General features: G+C 37.7%; 1 protein-coding gene across 1 annotated transcript in view; it reads left to right on the top strand.

The window, feature by feature from the left end:
• The window catches only part of LOC150078776 (ubiquitin-conjugating enzyme E2Q-like protein 1), a 102,258-nt gene extending 79,057 nt beyond the window's left edge, over positions 1 to 23,201 (top strand). The window contains exons 3-4 of the mRNA XM_090382434.1: positions 344 to 1,301; positions 22,598 to 23,201. Of these exons, the coding sequence (XP_090238560.1) occupies positions 456 to 1,271 (816 nt within the window). The 5' untranslated portion in view covers positions 344 to 455 and the 3' untranslated portion in view covers positions 1,272 to 1,301; positions 22,598 to 23,201. The remainder of the gene's footprint in view (positions 1 to 343; positions 1,302 to 22,597) is intronic.
• Positions 23,202 to 26,244: the final 3,043 nt, after the last annotated feature.

Below are 26,244 nucleotides of genomic sequence, written 5' to 3'. Positions count from 1 at the left end.
TCATCTAGTTCCCCTGACTTGAATTTTATCGAATATCTATGAACATCCGTAAGCTATATCTAAGCTTATAAATGTTCACAGAATGGCTTGTTATTGAGATTAGGTAGGTGATCTTATTTCCAAGTTTACAGTCTATTAACAAATTAATTCATAACTACATATGCTGGTAATTATTAAAATAATTCTACTATAGATGCGTCTTATGGGCGAGGGTTAGATAGATCCTCCTTTTGCAGTGAAAATTCCTATAACCATTTATTTTATATTTCTGTACATTATAAATAATGTAACACTGCATAATGTTTCATTAATGTTAATGAGTATTTTAAATTATTTTATGTAGCGAAACTGATGGATTGTGCTGAGAAAGTGGGAATGGCAAGATATCATCGAAGATGCTGACAGGAGCGAAGATGATCTTGTGGTAATTTAGCAGTATGATTTGAAATTCCAATATGGCATCAGCGCTGAAGAAGTTCTTCAAGCCATCCGAAAGGCTCAGCGACGAAGGAGGAGGAAGGAAAAATGGTGGATCTGAATCTCCTAGTCATCAGTCAGCAGCCTTACGTTTCTTCGGTCACTGTTCTAGTCCCAGGGGATCTAGAAGGGATGCGAAAATTAGTCCTGCAGAGGGCGCTCACGCAGCAGGAAAAGGTGGTTGCAACAATTCCCCAAGTCGAGGGGTGGTGTTCAAGTCCAAGTCGTCTTCCAGAAGTTCAAGCGTAGTTTCTGACAGTGTGGTAAAGCACAGCCAGACAGTGCGCACGCGCAGACTAATGAAGGAGTTCCAGGAAATAAGCAAACATGCCCGGAATACCGACCGACCGCCATTCACCGTGGAACTGGTGGACGACAACTTATTCGAGTGGAACATCAAGTTGTATCAAATTGACCCAGAATCGGACTTCTACCGTGATATGCAAGAGACAGGGACTCGTTGCGTCCTGTTGAACTTGACCTTTCCAGACAATTTCCCCTTCTCTCCGCCTTTCATGCGTGTGATTTCACCACACATCGAAAAGGGGTTCGTTATGGAAGGTGGCGCCATCTGTATGGAACTTCTAACACCAAGAGGATGGGCCAGCGCCTACACCGTTGAGGCCGTGGTCATGCAATTCGCTGCCAGTCTCGTAAAGGGACAAGGGAGGATCGCTCGGAAGTGCAAAAGTGGCAAAGAATTTAGTCGGAAGTCTGCTGAAGCGTCCTTTCGAAGTCTTGTTAAAACGCACGAGAAATATGGTTGGGTGACTCCACCACTTGCAGATGGATAAGAAAAAAAAAGCGAACGTCCTAAATTTCCGGTAAGTAACTATAAAAGCCATAGTTTTAGATTAGTCCTGGAAATATAAAAAAAGGATTGAACGGAAAAGGGCAAACAGAATTCCGAACATCAACAAACGTTCCCTTTCCATCAAGAAATTCAGTATAACAGCAGAAACTTTCAACATTACAGTATAATACCACTTTGCTTATTGGAGGCTTGAAGTGGTGAAACCCATGTTTAGTCTCTAGAGCAAAGTTTCCGGAATCCCCAGCCCCCCCATACTTCTCCTTCAACCCATGCACTGTACTAAGTACTATAGGTTTTGATGCCTTTCGTGTTTGGGGTTTTCATGAAAAAAAAATCCAATATTTCAAAAACATAAACAGCAATTTCTCATTGTCTTTTTAATTAATTATTTATAACGCATCCAACTAATTCTGCAGAAAACCTTGTTTGGAACCGTTTGAAAACTTAACCCTCAAACGCATCCAAACTGTCACCGTAAAAAAAATTCAGTTACTTTTAAGTTAAGCTGGTGACACCAACGGATAAAAACTGTCAACTCTCGACATTCCTTCTACGCATGCGCATAATTGTGAAATCGATTTCCATGTCAGTGGGACAGAATTCTGGCGTTTCATTTTAGATTTGCTTTTGCCTGAAAGTCCCTTGATAGTTGTATTTCGTCCCTGTCGTTATATTTAATAGTAATCTGTCTTGCGCACGCGCAATGCTCTCAAGCTGAAGTTTTGAAGTTTTTTTGTTGAAAGGAAGGGGATTCTAAACTTCTCAAGGTACGACTTATTTTAGCTGTTATAAAAATCCTTTCATTATAAACGATGCTTTGCCGTATAGTAATCTTTAACATCCTTAATCTTTTTCTGTATTTATTATCTGTTTGTTTAAAGTGCAGCAGATTCTGTGCGAACAACTATATTTATTTAGACAAAGGATATCTGTCTAAATAAATATAGCTGTTTGTCTGTCTATCTTTTTGCTTAGTAATCTTCATTCATACAAATCTTACATGTTCGGCCAATTTATAAAGATGAATTCATTGTAAATAATTCATTTCAACGCGCTTTCAGATTGGAGTGCAGTCTGGTATTGGAGTGTAGTCTGGTATTGATCCTCCACCTATAAATTATAGCCGTCCGAATTGCCTTGACACGCACAACGAAGGACGCCGTATGGAACAAAGCTTAACAACCCCTCCCCCCTCCGTCATCATTCCCCAAACAGAAAAGATTAATGTTGCTTTTCTTTCTTGTATAGAAAGTCAGTGAAATAAATTTGTTTATTAAGACGTAAGCTATAAACAGAAGATGGGTCCCCCCCCACATGAAAACAAATGATGGGATATTTTTCTTTCTTTCTCTTTAATTTTCTCCTAGTCCTTATAAATAACCTAAGCCTAACTGGGAGTTCATCTATCTGAACTTTTCTAAAGTTTATACAACGATCCACGCATTCGTTATTAATAACTAAAGTGAGCAGTAAGTAGAGATGTCAATATTGGTTAGTAGAAAGTTTAAATTTTTCTTATTTATTTTATATAGAAAACGGATGTTTTATCATTATTTTGAATTAATTGAAGCCGAAAAACATTTTAAAGAAAATATATGAACTTTATTTTGATCAACTACACATTAGGTGATCAAGATGAGGAGTTGGTATCCGAATATTCCATCAGCCATTAGAACAACTAGTCACAGTGACGAACTTCCTGTTCCTCCAGAAACAGTTATTAGAACAGGAAAACGCAGATGGCTCAATGGAAGCAGCCCATACGAATTCTGAATCAGAAAATGAAAGAGGCCTGACGTAGCCGAGTGGTCAGTGCGAGAGTGCAATAGCACGCGCTCTTTGAGTGGTGGACCGGGGTTCAAGCTGGTGACTACTAAATACGATTAATGTTTGTACAGTACTGATGATTTATTGCAAACTCCACTGACCTGGTGGTCGTGTCGGAGTATAAACAAGAATGCTGAGACCCAATAAAGCCTCATAACTCAAAGTGAATTAAATCACGCACTATCTTGTGTGTGATTCGGAACGATAAGTAATTTAGAGAGTTTTTGAAGAATTGCGTACATGACTGGTTCCCCCCATCCTGATTTGTTTTATTTCCATTCCATCATCTAATCCAATCGTTTTCAGTGTTGGTTGCGACTCTCTGGAAAGTCGACATAACTTTCAAAAAATAAAATTACGCTGTACATTAAGCTTATCGACATTGGTATAAGGAGAAAAAAAACGTAGGATTCATTGCTATAATTGGCATTGCCTTATTTGTTTACTTTCCAGAGCCCATCTCTTTTTCTCTCTCTCACAGAATTATGTCCTTCCTTGTTTCTCAATAAATGTCTCTCCTCGTTGTTTAATGGATAAATGTCGGTAATTGATGGTGTGATTTCCATTAATCATAATTTATTTTGCTCAATCTGAGCCATTAGCGGGGCCTTTACACACTTCTTAATGTCCACAATCATTCATCAGTTGTCTGAATGTTGCGGATTACCTATTGACCTTCCACACGCAGCGCTGTCTTGATTTTCAGTAATCTTCTCGACTGTCTGGAGAATAATTGCGTGCTCTTCGAGAACGCCTTTTGTTTTTGTGATCTTGCATGACTGAGAAACAACATCGCAAGAGATTTGGCAAAAGCGGCATTAATAGTGAAGGCCGTGAAACTTTGTTTGCCTTCTTTCATTTATGAAATTCTAACTCTACTTTTATCCGCTTAGATATTCTTAATAAAGCTTTTGATGGCAGGCAACTAACGAACAGTCCATCTACTTTTCTTTGCCCAATTTCTCGAGGATGTGTGGGCTGAGGTTCGGAATGACATCTGAATTTTACGATCCACTGTTGTTTCTGAAGCCACTTTTATGTGAAAGACAAACTGGTAGCCAAACATCACACAGCGGCCATATGATTAGGCTTTTAACTGCTTTCCCTACGGATCCTGTTCATTTTGTGTCCATTAAGTTTCATTCTTGCCTTCTTTTGCTTTTCTCAACCTGCGCTTCGCAGAAAGAGGTTAATTTGATGCTTGTTTTTTCTTACCTTTTTATCATCAGTATTTCACTTCAATGGGTTTTAGTCATTGCCTGTTCGACTTTCAAGCCCTGTCATACCGTTCTATTTTATATCTCTTAAAAACTGCAAGTTGGAGTAAGGTGGAGCTTGCTCCATATCTTTACAACAAATCGTTTTTTGTTTTTCTTATACTGTATAAATTTTGGTTTTATTTGAAACAGTGAAACTCAAGCAACTCGTGTCAAGTGGCGAATGCACCATATCAGTATAAAATACTAGTGTTTTCAACGATTGACTATTCACAATAGTGATGGGCATAATCGAGGTCATTATTTTAATTATACTCGTATCATTCGAATGACTCATTATGGAAAATCATTCGATTATTTCGATCTTACTCAATAATTATTCACATTCGAATGAATATGAAGAATTCACTCGTATCATTCGAATGATTCATTTGATTATGCAAAATCATTCGATTGTTTCTCATTCGAATGATTCATTTGATTATGCAAAATCATTCGATTATGCAGAATCATTCGATTGTTTCTCATTCGAATGATTCATTCCATTATGAAAAATAATTCAAATTATTAGTAGTTAGTAACTGCATAATCAATCGATTATGGAAGTCATTCGATAATGCTCATTACTAGTTCCAAGTTTTTTATTTTGAGGATTAAAAAAATTAGCATTAATTCATTCAGACTCTGAAAGTAACAATTTGATCCTACAGCTTAATGTAAGCGCACCCTGGATATTGCTAGGACGAAACATCGCGAAGTTTTATCAAATTAAAATAGATAAATAATGCATTGAACTTGCTAACAACTTGTACAAACAAGCGCGAAAACCATTTTAGCCATTGCGCGTAACGCTGCACAAGCCAACTAAAATGTTTCATGGCGCCCCTTTCATCGTGAGTTACGCTAGAAGAAGTCAGTCACGGTAAGCAGGAACTCTCTTGGCTTAGTCATAAAAATTAATAAAGGAACCGTGTGGTCGATCCTCTAGTCGATTGGAAAAAATAGCATAATTGTTGAAGAGAAGAAATTCTTTTATAAATAAGAAAAATATTGTAAAAATTTTTTACAATATTTTTTAATTACTGTAAAAATATTCATTGTTTCATTTATCTTAATATTGTTTTAGTACCTATTATATACATTTTCTAATTTTAGATGTGAGATTTTAAATTTTGTTTGACAAACTTGTTACACTGCTAGCAAAATTCCCACAGGTTTCGGTTCCAGTAGGGCACTGCTATTTATTCCACAAATTAATTGCATCAAATTGCGGGAAAAGGAGGTTCAAACTGAATTTCAGGAAGTTTTCTTTTAGCCAGCTAATTGCTGGAATAAGTTTCGTGTGTGGGTGGTTGAGGCTGACAGCTTGAAGAAATTCAAAGGTCAGCTGGATTAGTACCTACGTGAGGAGGGAGTTAAAAAGGTATTTTATTATATTATTTATCTCTAATTCATTAATTTTTTAATTTTGTTTTGGCTGGAGCAGCAAGAACTTTAGGCTTCCTTGCACCATGTGGGTAATGCTAAATATGAAGTTGAATTTCTGTCTAATACTGAGAAACGTAATAATGAGGTATGCCATATGCGGGAAAGCTAAGCTGTGCTATATAGATAGTTTTTTTTTTTTTTTTTTTTTCAGACTCTTGGCAACAGTTAAAACACTTAAAAAATCGTATTTAAATAAAAAAAAAAATTCCTAATTTTAAATGAAACATTTTCTTATTTTCAAAACCCTGTTATAATGGAATTTTATGTAATATTTTTAAAAATTTTATTAAATTAGAAATTTTCATTATAATTCTTAGAATTTTTCAAATAATATTTAACTCTTTATATAAATATATTAACTCTTATTTAAAAATTACAAATTCAGTTTAAAATTTTAGAGTTATACGAGGGGGGGTTGAAAAGTTTCTAGTCTCTCATTCTAGAAAAGGTTGCTGGAAAGTTGTGAAAACCCATTTATTTTTAAACATAGTTCCCGTAATTCAACATACTTTCTGGCACGATCCACTAGCTTTAGCGTAACCCGCTCAAATAAAATTCATATTTTGACTCAAATCAGTTGTTGACTGCATCCATCACACAAGTGGTGCATCCATGTTGATATCTTGTCCTTTTTTGAGATTAAGTAGAAAATAGTCCGAAAAAAGTCCAGTGAGTAGAATGGATGCTGTAATAACTGGAACGCACAGTCACACATTGTTGCCCGAGTCACAAACGTTGTGTGCGCCGGTGCATTGTCTTGATGCAAGATGGCTCCTTTGGCCAGTTTTCCGCCCCTTTTGAGCTTCAATTCCTTGCGGAAACGTCTCGTCTCAGTAGGTTAGAATAAGAATAATACTCAACATCGATAATGACACCTCGTTCAAGTGACTCAACCATGAATCACTCCTTATGCATCCCAGAAGACGGATGCCATGACTTTCTCAGCCGACTCTTGTACTCGAAACCTTTTCGGAGTGGGGATGTTATGTTGTTATTTGGTTTTTAGGAGCATTAGCAACTAAGGCCATATTGCTCCGATGCCTGGTCACTAGAGGAGTACCGCAGGGAGGGTCCTTTCCCCATTACTGTTCGCTGCAGCTCTTGAACCCTTCCTTGCATCACAACAGAACTTTGTCTTCTGCTTATTAAACTGTATAACACCATCTAATCCTAATCAAGCTCCTAGTCACAATCAACTGGCCAATCAGAAAACACGACTAGAAAGATATCTAAAGTCAATCAATTTAGAACATAATCACGCACAATCAGCTCAAATGACCTTTACAAACAAAAAGTTAAGGAACAACGTAAAAATCAATATCGCAGGCGAACTGTAGAAAAAGTCATTACGCATAAGGACTTAGTTCAAACTTAGACTAAGTTTCATGCTGCTAAACTGTGAGGGCCTCACAGTTTAGCAGTATCAAAATCACCAGAACAAAGACCCATGCTGCTACGTAACGACCCCGCAGGAATACATGACAGCTTATTATCTGATATGTTCAACCTTTATCCCATACCACTGTATTCCTCCATCATCTCGTCCTCAGTACCCAAATTTCTCGACTTAGAGTATTAGATCCTTGAATGGCTTAAGCGAATTTAGACGGAATGCCTTGGAAATAGCAGATTCCTGCCCAAAATATCCCAACACTAACTAAACTTATAACCGGATACATCGATGCCCCCAGAATCGACGAAATCGTCAGTACTCCCAGAACAGCAGGACTCTACCAGACAGACTCCTGGCTTCCTCTTTAAGCGGGACTGGACAATCTAGGTCGCCTAAGTAACATGTTTCCCAGAAACAAAATCCAGCGTATCAACAGACTAGCGATTGACCTAGACAGGTTCTGCGACTCAAAAGTATATAGATCGGAGAAATTGCAGGAAACCTTCATGCGGATGGAGCTATGACATATAGGAGCTAAGTCCGAGAAACCAAGATACTGTACTGAGGAGTGTCAAGGTTAGCCCCTGACTCCTGCTGTTAAATCTGCTACCTAATTTTGTGAATATTTCTTATACAGTATATGGCAGTTAATTGAATTCACCTTGTTAAATCTGTTTGTAAAAAAATGATTTATATGTTTTAGGAGATTGTATATACAGTAATGTAAATAATTAATTGTATGACGGATCGCCCTCTTGGGTGAATGGCCGTGTAAGGGATGCAGACCGTATTTATTGGTTCAATAAACTGATTTTAATAATAATGTCTAGATAAGTTGCCGAATATGTTGCGACGATCGTAACTTGTTACGACGCCACGATTTCAAGATACCAACTAAACTTTTTTGATCGTACCTCGTATATTATTTTAGTATATATTAGGTTTCTAGAAATTTATTGATTTCGACATCTTGAACATGACTTTGTCTAATTTCTTATATTTTTATGAAAATACTTCCATTTATTTTTTATGCATAAACTTGGTCTATATTGGATATATCATCTCTATTTGATTATTGGATTAAATAAAAATGGCTACTCTTTTTAGGCACTTTAGCATATATGCATAATGCGCCTATTGTCTTCACCATGTCTATCTGTTTGTCCGTCCGCATGTATCAACTAGACTTCCAGCGAAGATTTTCATGAAATTTTATATTTGGGCATTTTGAAAATATTTGTCTAGCAAACCCAAATTTCATTAAAATCAGACCAATAGAAATCCTGTAATTATTATTTTTTTCCCACACATATCACGTAGGCTATCCATATACCATATATTGTTGCTGAAGTACTGGATATTATATTTATTACTATGTTTGTTTTAGTAGGGTTTCAGGAGCATCAGAGACTAAGGCCATATTGCTCCGTGTATATTGTCTGTAAATTGCGTGTTCTGTGGTTGATTTTCTGTTTCCTGGAGAAAAAAACCTGAGTTTCCTGAAGAAAAAAACCATTCTACCCTCGCCTGAGACCAACTAACTCAGTCACGTTGTAAAAAAAGACTCAACTCGGGTACTGCAGGTCTTTTCCACCCGATGTGAGGTGGACCGGCTATTCTACCAACTGTGCTACCGCGAGGGCTTTTACTGCCATGCGCTGGCTGCAGGAATAAATAGGCAGATGCGCAGAAACGTAATTTTCTCGGTTGGCACATAAAACTCGTTGTTTTTCTTCTTTTGTACAAAATAAAAATATGAATAGCTAATTTAACTTTAAACAATAGAATGGTGCAAGCCATTTTTTGCAATGGTCTCATAAGAATATATGTAGTTAGTTGGAGACTTGAGAAAGTTTGCCTTACAATAAGTAGTTACTCCTGCCTTTTTATTAACTCATTTTCAGATTTAAAAACCTACATCAGTTGCTACTTTGTTCTTCATTCTATTCAGTTGTGAAACTTCTAAGATTAATCTTGTGGTAAATGACTTGTTACAAATGCAATGTTTTCTTATTTTAGAAACATTGAGCTGAAAAGAAAATCGATGGATTTAGTTTGCAAGCAAAATGTGTTTGAAAACATTGTTATAGACAATGGAAATGTTCCTTCCATACGATAAAAAATGTTAAAAATTATCTATAAATAGCGATTCATTTACTTTTCTCGCTTAAAACGAAGCATAAAAGACTCCTACAAATGAGATATCTCAAGGAGCAATGAGCTAACTATTGATGCTCTTTGTAATCTCGCTTGGGTGCGAGTTCTTCGCTTTAATGGTACCTTTAAATAAACTTAAGACTAGGCAAAAATTACAGCATCCTAATAAATACGCCATTTGTGTGTATGAGATTTTAGTTTCATTTTATGGTGTTTGGACGGAAAAAAGATTATTGGTGGATTATTCCACTAAGTATAGAAGGTTCACGTAGAATACGAGTATCGATCTCTTTGGAACGCTGAATAGAAACGCTGCTGACGTCACACACATTTATTCGTTTCGTCGCAACTTCGATTTTTGCTTCTGTGACCTTATCCATCACAAGCATGCGGAGAGCGTTCTCAGTGGCCATGTGGAACGACTCCTTTCAAGGATGCGGCATTTCTGTCTCTTTTCGTCAGTGTTGAAATTCTCTGTTCACTTGGGATCTGTGTCATTGTGTTGCACTTTGCTTTGTAAGAAATTCACAGAATGTAAACTTCTGCTTTGAATTTTTCCCTGGGATCAAGATCCGTAGATGCCTAATCATTTTCATTGGTGATGCGTTTCTTTCCCCTCAGTTTAGAGTTTAAATCATTTCGAAGTGGAACACTACACAGTACTTAATCTCGGCTTGTTTTGAAATAAATTGTATCGGAAAGGAGAAAACAATTCATAAATAGACTTACTGAAATATGCCGAAGAATATCCAAATATAATAGCTAATCTTTTGAAATAATTAAAAAATGTCATTCGCATTATACTCGCAATAAAATCCGCATAGAAACCATTGAATCGACTAAAGGTAGCATGCATGCCATAAGCAACTGCTTCACATACCGGGAGGAACTCTTCAAACATTGCATACCACAGCGTGACAGGTCAAAATTCAGATGTTAGCCAAGTGCTTGTTGTCGCAAAGAGTTGGCACAATGCCAAGCGTGATACATAGAAATATTTGGACTTTTATGGTAATAATTACCGTAAAAGAAATAAATTGCTGTTGATATACGAGGGTAAATGAAAAAGTAAAGGCAATTTGTATGTAAAATTAACACCCCTTGTCAGAGCACGCTTCCAAGGCCATCATACCTATTTACGTTGTTCAACAATTCCACATGCATGTTGCTAGTTGCCTGCACTCAGTCTCTTTTTCATACTTCAGGTTTAATCATGTCGTCTGCTTTCAAATTGCACCTACGTCAGCGAACAACGTACTATGATTAGATTTTTGTGGCCAGAAAGGGTCAAAAACCTCAGTTCACAGAGAAGAATGTCAGCACAATATGGAGAAAAGTGTCTCAACAGAGGCGGTAATCAATCTCTTTTCTTGAAAGAAAGTCTTAACTTGAAATTGGTATTAATACTACTGCTGAACATTGGCTGTGGCGAATCACTCCCTGTATGTGCAAGGAATGATGCGCATGAGAGGATTGCATGCACGAAGTGGCTACCAACTGCTTGAATGAAGGAAAGAAACATTTGACAATGTGATTGACTGCAATAACTTTTTGGATTTGGATAGATGATACATGGTGCTGGCGTTCTGAACTAGATAGTAGGCAGTGTGTAGTGGGGAAGATCAGTCACTAGTATGGCCGAAGAAATTCAACACTTTCGAAAGTGCTCACGTTCTTTCATTCAGATTGCTGCCATGTCATTTCATGTATAAAGTTGAAAAAAATTACGGACGAATCCTCAAAGTTGATCAGTGCGCAGCGCAGTACGGTTCAACGCACTATGACAACCATCCAGAAGTTGAACTGGGAAGTTAAGCGTCCTCTGAGCATTCCAGACTTATCATCTTGGATTTTTATGTTTCTAGAAGACCGAAAAATGATTTGGCAGCATCATTTCCAAAACGATGATATGATGGAAGCTGTCAAAAAAAATTGGGACTATCCAATTGCTATAAGAGTATGGAGTGCAAGTGGATGGAACGGACTTAATACTGAAAACTCCGTTTTTTCACCCTGCATAACATTCAACCCGATCTTCAGAACACACTCGAGACTTTTAGTAATTGAAGCTTGTAAATTATGCGTGCTTCTTCCCATGTAATATATCAACAAATATACAGTTATCTTCATTAATGGTGTGTTAGCCTTCGATTTCTATTCGAGGTTTATTCCGTTGTAACAGCGGGTCAAACTGACTCCCGAGTTCGTTCGATAAGGACCCTCACAGTGTGAGCGCCTTGCCGATCAGGTAACTATGAATATCACTCTGTTGGTAGACGAAGTGTTTGAAATTTTAAATACCACTAATTTCAAGTGTACTAGTGGCCGTTATATTTTACATGCTTCAGAACTTCTATTCTGGCTGGATGAGCATGCCGAACAGCTAATATTTCCTATTAACCCCTTCTGAATGATTTGACCATTAAGATGGATCCCGTTTATCCGAGACCTCGATTATCCGGAGATAACGAGGAACTGGCTGATACTATACACATAATACGCTCTACATATATCAGTTTATTTAATATTAGATAAAATATTTTAACAAATTAATTTACAGATAAAAAGGTTGGATCTGCTTTCACTTAGCAAATCATGATGGCGAAACCAGATATGAAGGGTTATTTCAAACCCATTGATAAGTCTTTTTTACATATTGTTGTGTTTGTGGTGTTGCTTTTGTTATACTGCAATTTATTTTGGTGTGGGAAAGTTTATTGATGCTCTGAATTCTATGTATGAAACTTTCGTAGGACATGAAGTTTTCTCTTATGGAAATTTAGCTTACTGTCATGAATTCAGTTTCATGATCAAGAATATAGAGTTTTTATTTTCGTTGGGTCTTTAAAAATATATATATTTTTTAAATGAGGCATTGTTGTTATATTTTATAGTCAGCTTGCATGAAGGAAAGTTCTGAAAGTCAGGAAAGTATATTCTCTGAAATAAGAAGTGGATATTAAGAATGAGGTGCAAAATGTACACAATGTTCAGGCCAAACTTACTGGTAGTTATCAAATCTGCTAACTTAACGGCCAGTAAAATTTTCGAACTCCAGCACCATTTGTTTATAGTGCAATACCGAGACAACTGGTGATGTAATCACGAGAGATCATTGCCTTTAGTGGAGGCATTTTTTGCGTTTTCTAATGCAATTTTTTTTGCTTTGCAGTAATGAACGATACTTTCATTTCAAAGAAACAGGCGCTCGGTGTAACTGCATTTCCTTTATTGCATTCTTTCTTGCTTAAGAAAACATTTTCTTGTTTTTTTCCTTCAGTTAGTGCATAGTGTGACAGTTCTTCCTCGCTAATAGCTGACAAGTATTAAGAACAAAAACAGGATGGGGAATGTTTGCTCTTCTTCAGACATCCCAGATATTTAACTCATTAATGTTTACATAGCTCCTGTCCATTGGGGCGTTAAACGCTAGCGAAGAGGTGCCGGACTGGACTGTTATCGTTGCAGATGAGCGAACACAGGTTTATTTAATGTAAGTATTTTTCTAATCTTGATTGACAGCAATGTTCAACGGAGAAATTCACTTATCTGTGACTTATTTATTGCATCGTTTATCTTATTGATGAAATGGTTTCATCGAAACGAAGTTTGGTTAAATTCGCAGTTGCACGTCGATTATCCAAACCAAGCAAGGAATGGGCATCATCCATAAATTCTTTTCTTATATCTTATATTATTACGTAATCTAAAATATTTTAACAAGAAAGCAGATTTAATTTACAGCTACTGAAGGCTGGACTGGTTTTCATTTGGAAAATCCAGATAGCAAACCTAAATGTAGTTTTATTTTATTTTCAGCTCAGTGACGCAACTGTTCTTCAAATACTGGGTTTTTTCCTGCTATAATGTAATTTATTTGTAGAGTGCGAAAGTGTTTGTTGATGTTCAGAATTCTGTTTGCTGAAACTAGGTAGAAACTTCATAGCCGCATGAATTTCATAAATTCAGTCGTGCCTGGTGTTACCAGCGTTCTTTAATTGATGAATCCACCCAACCAAGTTACTAATGGTCTATAAATCGTCAAATGCTTTTGAATTACATATTTGCTTAGATGTTCGAACAATAACCATTGGAAACAAGACTTTTCATATTAGATAGCATTTAATGTTGAAGATACACACCTCACTGCTGTTAAATCTTCCATGTATAGTTTCCTTGGTACAGAATATAGCATTCTAAATTTCTCCTTAGGCTGCAAATAGCCTCTTCGCTACCATTCTGTCGGGACAACTAAAGCCTCGATAACTCTAATGTTTAAAACGCCATGAACTGGTTTCCCATTCTCTTCTTACTCCTCCTCTTCCTTCGCAGAACTGTTTTGTATTCCGTTAGAAGCTGTACCCAGCAGTCTAGGAAGATCCATTAGATCCTACGCTCGCTAAAAGATTACGTTACCGCAATCTGTTTTCTGGTCACTTTGTATTATTATATCTCCTTTGAAATTTTGGTGTACGCTGATAAAGAGCAGAGGTAAGGAAAATACAAGAAGCATCCTTGTATTTTTCCTTATCTCTATTCTTCATTATGTAGTATCTATCTCATCGAACTCTCTTTTTTTTTTTTTTTGTATACTGTAAGAATTTTCTCCCATTCTTTCAGTTTATGTGTGCATGGTCATTTTGTCTGCTTTGATGGATGAAAAAAAAAATCAGCGTTTCAGGAGATAAACCGTGACCAGCTCTCTTCCAAGACCAACTCGACTACAGTGCGGACAAAGATCATAATTGCTTCGTCTTGAAGAATTTAAAACCTGGCGTTTTCCAAATGGTGTGGAAAGACAAGCAATGGTAATCTTCTCTCCCCCCCCCCATCCGTCCGCCCACGTACAACTTATTTTGGGTTTTTCCATCTAAAAAAAAACAAATTCTTTTATATTTAAAATTTTTTATTATTTCGAAATTTATAAAAAATATTTATACTCTTAAATTTTCAAATTATGGTTATAGTCAATATAAACTTTTACAGTGAAAAGTTTTTAAAATAATAGCGGCAGTACCCCAAAGTCTTTGTCCACGATAAAAAAAAATAATAATGTTCTGTTTGTAGTCTGGCCTGACCACATAAGTCAGAGGAGTTTACAGATAATTTTAGGATCGAACCATGGTCAACTGAACGCATCTGGTACCGTATCCTCATGCAAACCACTCGGCTGCACTTTTTTTTTTTTGTTTATATTTATCACAGAAGCCAGTCAAACAAAAAAAATTCACTTGCTGTCGGGTTGTGCTCTTAGACAGGCTGCGTTGCTTTTCTTCGTAAAGGCGCTGTAGCCGGGTAATCAAACGCGATAGTACAGTAGTACGCGCATCTTAGTTAACCGTGGGTCTAGCCCACGTGACTGCCGAAAACGGTGCTGTTTTTGTATTCTCCCTGTCTTGTAGATTCTCCTATCTCTGTGACCTTGGAGTATAAACAGAAGTGACGTTGACCTTTTTTTTTATGCGCCCTACCACGTTCTCCGAACTTCTTGATCATCACTCGTAGATTAGGCACTATAATGGCAACTAAAAATATTGGTGACTCCACCTATTAACATTGCGGCAGTTAAGGTCTACAGTCAGTAAGTCACAGAATAAAAAAAAAAAAAGTAGGAGGCTAACCTGGACATAGCATTTATTTTTCAATATAATCTCCAAAAACCTTAAATGTAGACATGTATATTATCTTATGTAAGGCGGCTCCGTACATAAGTAGTACACCGCAGTACACTGTGATGTTACAAAAACTCTGCAGAAAGGCCAGAAATGTGTGTGTGTAATGCTATGTTTGTGCCGTGTATGTGTTTGTTATGTTGTTTAGTTGTTTCTGGCCGCTTTGCTATCAGGAAGCAACAAACACCAGGGTGGTGCGTCTTGATACCCGTTTACGCCGCGAGGAGGCGGGCCACAACTGAGCGCGAACCGCAGCAAACCTCGAGTGTCTCGTACTGAATGTCGAAATCATTCAAAATATGAGCAAATAAAGTTAATTTTAACAATAAATTTAAAAAAAAATAATCAAAAATTAAAGATGAAAAATATGTAAAAAAAAATAAATAAATAAAAAATAAAATTCAGTAAAAATAAGTTAAAATGGGGAAAAAAAAATAAAAAAAACCTTCCTGCACAAGTGTAAGGATGCGGACCCCGCCTCAGGACCAGCCTGAGGTTAGCAGGAAATAAAGTCAAGAAGACACAGTGATGTCACTCGGCGTCATACACCTTTGTTAACCAACTGTCCAAGTCGAAGATGGTGGTGAAGATGGTACTTGAGCTAAAAAAAATGGTGATAGTGACGATGGTGGCGGTATCACGAGATGGCAATGATAGAGATGCTGGTCTGAACTGGTGGTAGAGCTGGAATAGGAGTAGTTCCTGAAATTGGGGCACTACTGATGATTTGTCCACGTCTGGCAAAGGCTTTATGTGCAAAATCTTGCAGAAGAATTTTTTTTTGGAGTCCAAGAGAGAAGACTCATTGCCTGGGGAGAATGGTTGACACAGAGTAGACATAGGCTGACGAAGATCCAAGTAATATGGACAGGTGAAAAGAACATGTTGCCAGTCTTCTGGGCTGCCATAGTTACAGAGGGATGAATGAGACAGGTTAAACATAGCAAGTTTAGCACGAAGGGAACCATGACCAGTTAGAAGAAAAAGAGTGCGGAAACTCGGACTGAAGCATTTTAGAATAGACTTTTGTAAGGCAAAGGACACAGATGGAATAAATTTTCTTGTGACCATACTTTTTGAAGAAGACCACCACCGATCTTGCCACAGTTGAACCAGGTGGTTCCAGCAACGAGTTTTTTCGGTTTTAGGATCGCAGTGGATATTAACAGTGAAGTCTAAAAAGTCAACTGGAATGGCATGTCTAAGGTATTATCAAAAACCTCGATAAGCGATTTGGAGATCCAGAGGTAGGCAAACGTTTAAAACCTGGAGCGCAGCTGTCGAGACAGTGCGACAGGTACGACTCATTAAGAGCATACGTCTTTGGATAGAGGAGAGTTTCTTTTGGATGGCAATCTTCTTAGTATACCAAAACCAGGCGCCAGCGCCATAGGTACAAATCGGATCAAACATCACTTTGTAAAAAAGAATTGTACAAAACACCACTTTGTACAAAACCTTAAACAAATATAAATCACTAAGGGCGAGATCAGGGCTTCAGTGAGGATAATCACGAAGTTGACAGCCCAAATTATTAATGGTCTTTTGAGCTTTCTGCAAATTGAATTCTTTCGGATGAGCGCAACATAATGCAGCATTCATGGTATCTCCAGGCGTTTGAAAACGCACAAAAAGAAGGCCATGACAGTCCCAATAAACAGTAACCATTACCATCTCTCTCTCTTAGGACGAACGAAATGTTTCCACTGCATTGACGCACGGATTCGGATTGCAAATGGTGGACTGGAATGGGAAGGTTGAAAATGGTGTACGACAGCATCAGTGACGTACACCAGAATTTGACGCAGCAGGTTTCCGGAATTTGATGAAGTGATGGGATAAATGTACTGTATATGTTTTTTCCTTTAATTTGCGAATTACCTGACTCTACCTCGTATAAGAAACAGATGCTAGTGAGAGAGATAGAGAGAGAGAGAGAGGCGCAGGCAGGTGAGGGAACAAGGTGTGCAGCTTTTAGAACTGATTGTTCATACCGATTATCGTTAAACTACCGTACAGTTGACTAATACCTTCAATGCACGAACCTCAGAATGCGTCAGCGCTCGCATCGTGCAAAGTACATTTTCAGAAAATAGACTGTGATAATCGGAGATCACTCCTCACGCTGCTAAACACGGAAGCGGATCGGTGAAAAAGAGGTTACAGTGTGTCACGAGAGAAAAGAGTTGGACTCAGAAGGATTGGAGGCTTAAATGACGTGGGTGCCACTTGTCCTCTCTCCCCAATCCCAGTGGCCAGGAACATGGACAAAGATTGGTACTTCTATGACGATAACATGAATGGTTTGAGATCTTTTGCTGACTGCCTAACACCTGTGAGTACCTTGTAGTGTCTATAGCAAGGTTAGAGCAGTAATCTGGACAAAAGGTATCCCAACCTGGTGCTGATAAAAGTGGCCAGCCACTATATTAATACATGGCAGCAAAATTTATAAGCTGCAGTGAGATCGATGAAACAAATTCACTGAAATATTTCAAAATGACGAGAAACTAAAGAGTAGTCAGTGATATAAAATTTTCAATTGCATTCCATCAGACTGATTACTTAACCCAATAAATATCCGAAAATCGATGTTTGTACTTTAACAAGCAATCAGTTGCGCCATAGACATGGTTTATTTTAACAGCCTTTGAGCTATACTGAGTTTGAATATGATTAGAAAGGTAAATTCTTGAAATGTTTTTCTGCTTCGATTACGGAACGACTGTGGAAGGAAAAAAAAAAAAAAAAAAATTAAAGTGCCTCTGCGAGAAATCTGTATTTACAACGTTTTGTGCACTCGATAAGCTTGTACAGATCGCTACATCGTGGTGCTTGTTGACCTTTAGAACAACCTTCTTAGAAAGTTCCGGGATGGAAGAATGTGTTGTCCTTTTGAGCCACATAGTCTGTGAAATGGTAAAATTTATCGATCTTCCTTGGTAGCTTGGAGGCTGCGAGGCGTTTCACATATCTTTCTCTGGTTCTTATTTTCGATCTTTAGTAATTCGCCTTCAGAAAGAGGCATGCAAGCTTCGCCCTTGTTTATCATGTGAATTTTCTGATGGTTTTTTTGTCGATAAAGATTTTTTGTTACATGCTTTCTTTGAAATATTTTTGTAGCATATTCCATTCATTTGTATGAGACTGAGGAAAAGTTAAAAAGGGAGAGTTAGGAATAATAGCCTTGGATTAAATGCTGTTGCTTGAGCGCACAGGAGCTGAAGAAAGTAGATGAGATTAAGTCCCCAGCATTCTTCTAATAAATATAATGATATAATAATGAAATTTATAATGTATAACATTATAAATTCATAAACTGAGAGTTCACTGTACATACAGACGCCTCATCGCCTAAGTTGTCTTGCGCTAATGTAAAACAGCACCATCCTGCTCTCCAAATTTAATGGTGAATATTTGAATTGTAGGCTACTGTTCTTTTTTTCTTTTCTTTTTTAATTAGAAAGAAATGAAGTTTGAACAGTGGATTGTTTCCTACCCCTTGGATCTGTAGGTTTTCTGCACTTCAAATCTCTCCTACATGGAAGTTCTAAAAGATCTGATGATATTTTCTTTCACCACATCAAAACTAATTTTTTGGTGAATAAATCTGTTAATAATGTGTGGCTATGTTGGCTAAAGATGCTCATAGACGGAATCCGTAATCTAATTCTTCTGAAAGTAATTTGTTTTTATTATTTTTTTTTTTATTTAAAAACTGTATGAAAGAGTGGAAGGAGTGTTAGAAGCAAAGAACTCTAGTTTCTTATTCTTCGGGTCCAGGTGCCAAGCTAGTTTCTTAGAAGACACAAACTTCCTAAATATTTTTTTGGAGTTTATTGATCAACAAAATAATGGCAAATCAAAAAGAAGTTTTAGATATAAGTACCTTATATTCTGGCGTAAGACGACCTCTTTTATTTATTTATTTTATATGTTTTTTTTTTTTGAGTTCCATCTTAATCATATTTTCCATATATAAGTAGGGTACCCACCCATTTTAGTCATATCACGTGATGGGTAGCTATGAGGTAAGATTAGTGTAGCAGTTCATTTTTTTAGTTGGGAAAACGGGCGCACAGCGGACACGGGTTTTAACCTCTTGACTTGATATTTGGTTCAAAGATCTACATGAAAATTCTAGATAAGTACTCAAAATTTGAGAAGGAACAAAGCTGCTGTTAAAGATGTATCGCAACGTTTCTGTAGGTGAGAACTGTGAAGGAGACTATGAAATTCAAATCGATCCGCAGGGAGGTTTTTATGATTTTTGTGGGGCTATAATCATAATTGGTCCTTAAACCTTCCCAGGGATCAACGAACATAAGCTGAAATTTTGATGTCGATCCGACTGATCCTTCTAGAGTAATGCTCGAACATCTGAAAGTAATATAACTCTCTGTAGGGAGGCTTGGTGATTGAGGGCTGTCGAATCGTACGTGATTTTGCAACATTCCCAGGGACTAAAAGGACATAACCTGAAAATTTTTTATCAATCTGACATTTCCCTATCGAGCAACGGTCAAACATCCGAAAAATACTTCCATTCGTGGAAGTATTTTTCATTTAGAGAACTAAAATTTAAGGGGAATATATGTCGAATTTCTATTGGTCCGAGGTTTATCAAATTTGGAATGGTTTGAAAAATCTTTCCATAAGACTCGAGTATCGAAATCCGTTCACTGGAAGTCGAGTTGTTACATGTGAACGGATGGACAGAGTGAAGACAAGTTTACACTTTATGCTTTTCAACAGAGCCTAAAAAAAATAATTTTTTAAGATGTTTAGTACAGTTTTGAGTGTCTTTAATGTTCGATAGCCCATAAAGTGTGGAACAGCAGAAAGTAAAAACAATTTTCATTTTATCCATAATTTGAAATATTCAATAATATATTTCATGAGTAATTTCAAAAATCATCTCTGATCCAGCATCTGCAGAAGAGAAATGGAGTGTCTCATACTTTCAAATGTTTTAAGCTTATAATTTGTGCACAAGAGTTATAGGCCATTCGCCACCTTTGATTCTTCCAAGCTGTAACGCGAATCCACATCTGAAATTCAGAGCCCTCATACAGGAATTTAAGTGCTTCCGTCCCCCCCCCCCCAAAAAAAAATCGAACATCGGTCTCTGTTAATTTACGGTTCACATTTACGAGCGTACATTATCTCCTCGCGTTTAATGACGACCATGGCAAGAAATCTCAGCTATTAAATGACAACCTGTCCAGCCTTCTGAAGGTGTTTTATTATCTGAAAGCAATTTTGAAACTTGAGAGATGTTGCCACCAGCTATTATGAAAATGGATAACAAAAGACCACTATAATTTCACCGGGATATCTTGCACAACGCGCGTCCACACAGCAAAGTTCACTTTCAGAAAGATACGCTTCTAATACTAGCTTTAATGCTCAAAGTTTATAAAAGAGCATGTGCACCCCAAAATCATCATTGGTAAAAAGTTGTTATACTTTTCAACAAACATTTCGAAATGTTTTGTCCGTTACCTATCGCAGTTTCATTAAAACTTCAATTTTATTATGAAATGGATCCAGACTTAATTTCCTGACGTGCAGCGGCCTCCGTATCTATTCGTAAGCCCAACTTCCATGACACCAAAGGAGAAATTTCATCATCTTACCAGTGTTTGTCATCCTATCAAACTCTTCCTGTTTAAGGGAAAGAAGTTCTTGCTTGAGAATTTTTCTGGCGGTCCCCATCAGCAAATCAACAGTCGTATATCAAAAAAATTGTAAAATCGTATTAAAGTGGAAATAATATTTAATTGGAATCAATATTCTTATTGATTATCATTCTCCATCTTATTTAGGTATTCTATAAAGATTGAAAGATATAGAAATTAACTTGTATAGGGCACCTACAATATAGACTGACGCTCTGACTCAGTGCCGGATTATGAACATAAGCTATATACACACACTGGCCAAAAAAATACGAACCTTTGTATTATAACAGTCACAGACAGAAGCAATACAAAGATAACTGTGACGTGTGGCGATGAGTGTTGCTTCGTTGAGTATATGGACTGTACAGGCTGTTCTAGTGCAGTAATCTGAAGGCAGAATGGGGAAAACTCGTGATGTATCAGACTTTGAAAAAGGTGTTATCGTGGGTGCACGTTTAGCAGGAGCCTCGATTCAAGAAACGAAAGATATAACTAGTTTCTCAAGCACGTCCATCTTAAAGGGTTTTTTTTATGATAGGAAAGGAAGCGGTTCATCCACATCTCCAAAGCGTACATGTGGCAGAAAATCAATATTTCAAGAACGAAGTCGTCGTACTCTAAGGAGGACTGTAGGAAAAATAAAACATCCAGTGTGCAGCGAATTACATAGAATTCAATCAAGCCCAGAACTGCCCTATTTTCCGTACCATGCGCAGGGAATTGAAGAAATTGGATACTGGCAGTCGCCTGCCTATTCGGAAGCCATTTGTTTCAAGTAAAAACAGCCCTCATGGGTAGCACAGTTGGTAGGTCGCAGTTTTCCCCACACCGGATGGAAAAGACGTGAGTTCGAGTACCGTCGATGACGTTAGGAATTTTTATGGGCCTTTTTCACAACGTGACTGAGTTAATCGGTCTCAGGCGAGGGTAGCATGGTTTTTTTATTCCGGAAACTCGGGATTTCGTCCAACAAACAGAAAATCGACCTCAGAACACACGCAATTTGCAGAAAATATACACACGGAGCAATATGCCATAACCCAAGCGCCCGGGGTGATGTTGTGGTACGGGGAATGTTTTATTCGCACGGATTGGGTCCGTTGATACTGGTGGAAGGTCTAATGTCATACAAGGAATACCTGAATTTTGTATAGATCTAGTGCACCTTGCAATGTTATACTTTTATCCCCAAGATGATAACCAGTTTATGAATTGACAGTGCAACAGCAAATCGTACAAGAATGTTTCGGAGAACATGACATGGATTTCCACCGTCTTCCCTCCTGATCTTCAAATTCACTTGATTTCAGTCCTATTGAGAATGTGTGAGACATGCTGGAGAGAGCTATTCTGCAACGAAGTCCTCTTCCTTCAACTCTGTCGCAGCTAGCGATATTTAGCTAGAAGAATGGTTACAATTAGACACTTGCTGTTATTCAAAAACAAAGGCTATTCGATAAGAAACCATGCTACCTCGCTTGAGACCGACTAACTCAGCCACGTTGTGAAAAAGCCCATAAAAATTCCTCGCATTATCGACAGGACTCGAACTCAGGTCTTTTCCACTCGGTGTGGGAGGACGGTGATTCTACCAACTGTGCTACCCACGTGCTTTAGAAATTCTACTAGTTATCAGTGGAAGTCGAATCCAGGCCCCCTTCAAAAGAATAATAGTTAGCGATTTATCTTGCCATTTGAGCTTGACAGCTTTTCCCGTCATACACTGTCAGTTGCAATGGACACAATACCTAATGATCACTGTGTGCAAGTTTTTTTTGGAAGACATGAAACTTTCAATTTTAACTTTATTTAATTATTTTTTCATTATATTAAAACAGTATATTGTATGGTATTTTCTATCGTTTCAGGTACTATCTTAAAGGACCCAGAAGTATCCGGAACCTCGTCCCATTACCTTCCAAGATCGTCTCAGTGTTCTGAGCCTCCATACCAAAACATTCCAAGAATTTTTCTGCAATACAAATGAATGTTGAAAATGTTTGTGATTACCTTTCTCTAGTCTAGTATTATCGTAATGTTTCAGGTTTACTCGAAAACAGTGTTCCAAGAGTAACATAAACCATTACGAAAAATTAGGCAAGTAATTGATTTCAGGCAGCTAAGATATGCTCCGGTTATTCGTAGCAAAAAAAAAAAGTGTCATGGAAATTTGTTGTTGTGAAATTTTCAATATTAAGAGTGCTGATAGCATCATTTAATAGTGCTATCTCTGTACAAGTTGTGAGCTAGTATTTTGTAGAAGCTCTAAACATTGTATGAACTCTTTCAGGTTTGTCCCGTTTAACAGTGATTTGTTATAAGCGTGTTTTCGTACCCAAGGAAAGTACCGAAGTAGTTCTTAATGCACCTTATGATTTTGGATTAAATATTATATAAAAATTAAATTAACTTTTCCTGGAGGCTTTCGGCGCTATTAACAAAACAAATATTGTTAGTGTCGAAAGCCCTGTTTTCTCCCCTTCTTTAAACTATTTTCAAATGATTTTTGTTTAATTTCTTCTATTATTTCCACTCTTTACGTAACTGTTTCTTTGAGTTGTGCAATCTGTTGAATTAAATTTTTTACAGTTTTATATGCGAAAGCTTCTGCTATTAAAGCTCCCAGGAATCCCCTAAAAATTAAGTTCTTCAAATTTTTCCTTAAAGGAAATATGCACGGTTCTCCAGTAACAAATAGATTATTTATCGATAGAAATTATTATTTTTCATCCCTTAGGAACTAGGTAGTCCACGTTTAAATTTTAACGTAATAAAGAACGAGATGAAACGTAAAGTGTGGTGTAAATCTTTGTGATTTAGTACAGGTGGAGTAATATAGTCGATATAAAATAACCAACTTCCCATCTTTGGTTCTGCCTTTCAGTATGACCACAACGATTAGCCAAATGTTGATGTCCTTAAAGCTATTGGTGGTTTGTTAAAAGAGTGCGAGCCAAAAGTTTTCGGACTGATGCAATAAGATTAATTTAAACTCCCCTCCACGGTTAATACATCGATCTCAGCGCTTCGCCCACTTTTTGAGCATCTCTGGAACTTCTGTTTCGCGATGCTGTCCAACTCCTGAGATTAAGCTTGAATCTCCGCGAGGTCTTCGAGTCTTCATCCTTTTTAATTGGATTTTCATTTTGGGGAACAGGAAGAAGTCACCGGGGACAAGGAGAATAGGGAGGGTGTGAGACCATCGCCATTTTGTTCTTGGCTAAAAATTGTTGAACGGACAAGGAGTGTGGACTGGCATTGCTGTGATCCAAAAGCCAATTCTGGTTGCGCCATTTCAGGACGTTTTCTCCTGAAATCTTCCCTCAATCGCCTTAGAACCCCGATGTAGAATGTGATTTATAGTTTGGCCTGCGGAAGGAACCGCTGATGAAAAATTTCCTCATTGACCTGCCTTTTTTTTTTCCCCCTTTTGGACGTGGAGATGGACTTTTTCACTGGGGGGACTGCTGCTTTGTTTTTATGGTCGTAACCATAAACCCAGCTTTCATTCCATTGTTATGTTGGTAACGAAGTTTATCCTTTCCAGTCTACGCATGCACATTCCTGCACACTAAAAGCCGGTTCTGTTAGTCCCTCAGAACCGGCTTTCAGTGTGCAGAATATCAGTGTATCAAATATTGTTAATCGTATGCCGTCTGTTCTTATGGATGACTTGCACTTTTTTTAGCATTCTCATCAGTCCGACTTTATAATGGATAACTTGAGCGCTCAAAATCCTCAACCTAAATTTGGCTGTCTTGGAAACGCGACAACGAATTGGTAGAACACAGACATTGGAAAGTCTGTGTTCTACCAATAGCATCATCACCAAATGCTTCTTTAAGCATTTGTAAGTCTCTAAAGTCGTCTTTCTCAAGTTTACGACAAAATCTGACAGCAAATTCGCTCGCTGTTCCGTAATTTCGTCCGCTCGGGTAAAATAATGATTATAATAACCGTCCTCCCCACATTTGAAAAGGCCCGGATTCGACTCTCGTCAATTACGCGAGGTACTTTTATGGACTTTTTTCACACCGTGGCTGAGTTAGCCAGTCTCAGGCGTAGATAGCAAGGAAACTCCGATTTTTCGTCCAAAAAAAAACAGGCAAATCGTACGCAATTTATGGACATATTGCACATGGGCAGAAGAGTTAGATCTCGGGTGGCCCTAATATGACAGTTTTTGTTCATCAACGTCCGCCATCTTACTCGGCTACAAAAATCGCAAGACACACACCAAAAAGCACAGCGTCCTATTGGCGCGAAGTTCACCACGCTACCAATGAATTAATGCAGCAACATAACGGCGCACTACTATATCACACGTGGTCAGCACCCCACGCGGCCAGTCCTGAAACTTTTGGCTCGGGCCTCGTATATCACTTGTTTTTCTTGCCCCACCCCCATGTATTTTCAGGTAGAGCTGCTGTATATAGAGTTTAACATCCCCTTTCAAATGATTCAATAGAAGTTGCATAGCTTGTGTCCAGAAATTTGGAAAATACTTTGGAGTGCAAAGCCATCTTCGAATCTCTCTCTCTCTCTACTGTTAGCTGGCTTTCAAACAGCACAACTATTTATATGGTTTCTATATAAACAACGTTCTTATTGCAGTAACACTGCCTGTATTAGCCAAATTTAGAAAATTGGTGCGTGTCATGTTCCGTGATTAATCGAAGGTTGTACATACATTGATTTCATCTTCATTTCCCGGTGATGTAAACATTTTTGGACCGTTTCTGTTACTTTCATATGATGCCAAGTTATCAGGATGTGAAGAAGTTTTAGATATGGTGATGTTGTGTACCCATGTGTGGCATATGATGTGTTTAGAATACAGAATGTTATTTTTACTAATTGTGTAGAGCCTGTTTATAGCTTCCTTGCAATTAGTGTCCCACCCGGCGAAAGGCTCTTCGCCTGATGAGTGCAGAACAAACTAGGTTGCGCCTTCCACGAATGATACGAAATGGCAGTTTAGAAAGGTTTAAATAATTATTATTTTTTTCTGTTCGAGTTTTGCATTTCGCGTTTTTCTTTCCCCAGACCCGACTTTCAAATGTTGAAAATACGAGGGTTGTCTCAAAAGTAAACTTAATTAAAATGAATTTATTTTATAATATAATTTACATTAAAACCTTCAATGTAGTCTCCTTCACGTTTTATGACTGCTTCCTAACATTCCAGTAAATCCATAGTAACTCCACGTTTGGTGGATTTATACTTCATAACTAGATTGTCACTATTGCAACGGGGTACCTGCCCACCCACCGATGAGGAGCCAATCTTCGAAACTGTTCCACCTGGGTGGTGGTATCCGCCGAGAATAAGTAAAGTAGTGTTCTCCGTAAGCGAAGCGTTACTTGGTGTTGCACTACCTGATAGTGCAACACCATGGCAACTGGTTGTGAAGGTATTCACAATATGAGATATAATTAATACGATGCGTTAAAACTACCTGGGTAGTATAAATGATGTGTGTGCATTAACCCATGCGTAAATAAACTTCGTCAAC

The sequence above is a fragment of the Mastigoproctus giganteus genome, chromosome 10 (genome assembly GCF_048544385.1).
Source record: "Mastigoproctus giganteus isolate SK-2022 chromosome 10, ASM4854438v1, whole genome shotgun sequence".
Lineage (NCBI taxonomy): Eukaryota > Metazoa > Arthropoda > Arachnida > Uropygi > Thelyphonidae > Mastigoproctus > Mastigoproctus giganteus.
This window is presented reverse-complemented; position numbering and strand designations above follow the sequence as displayed.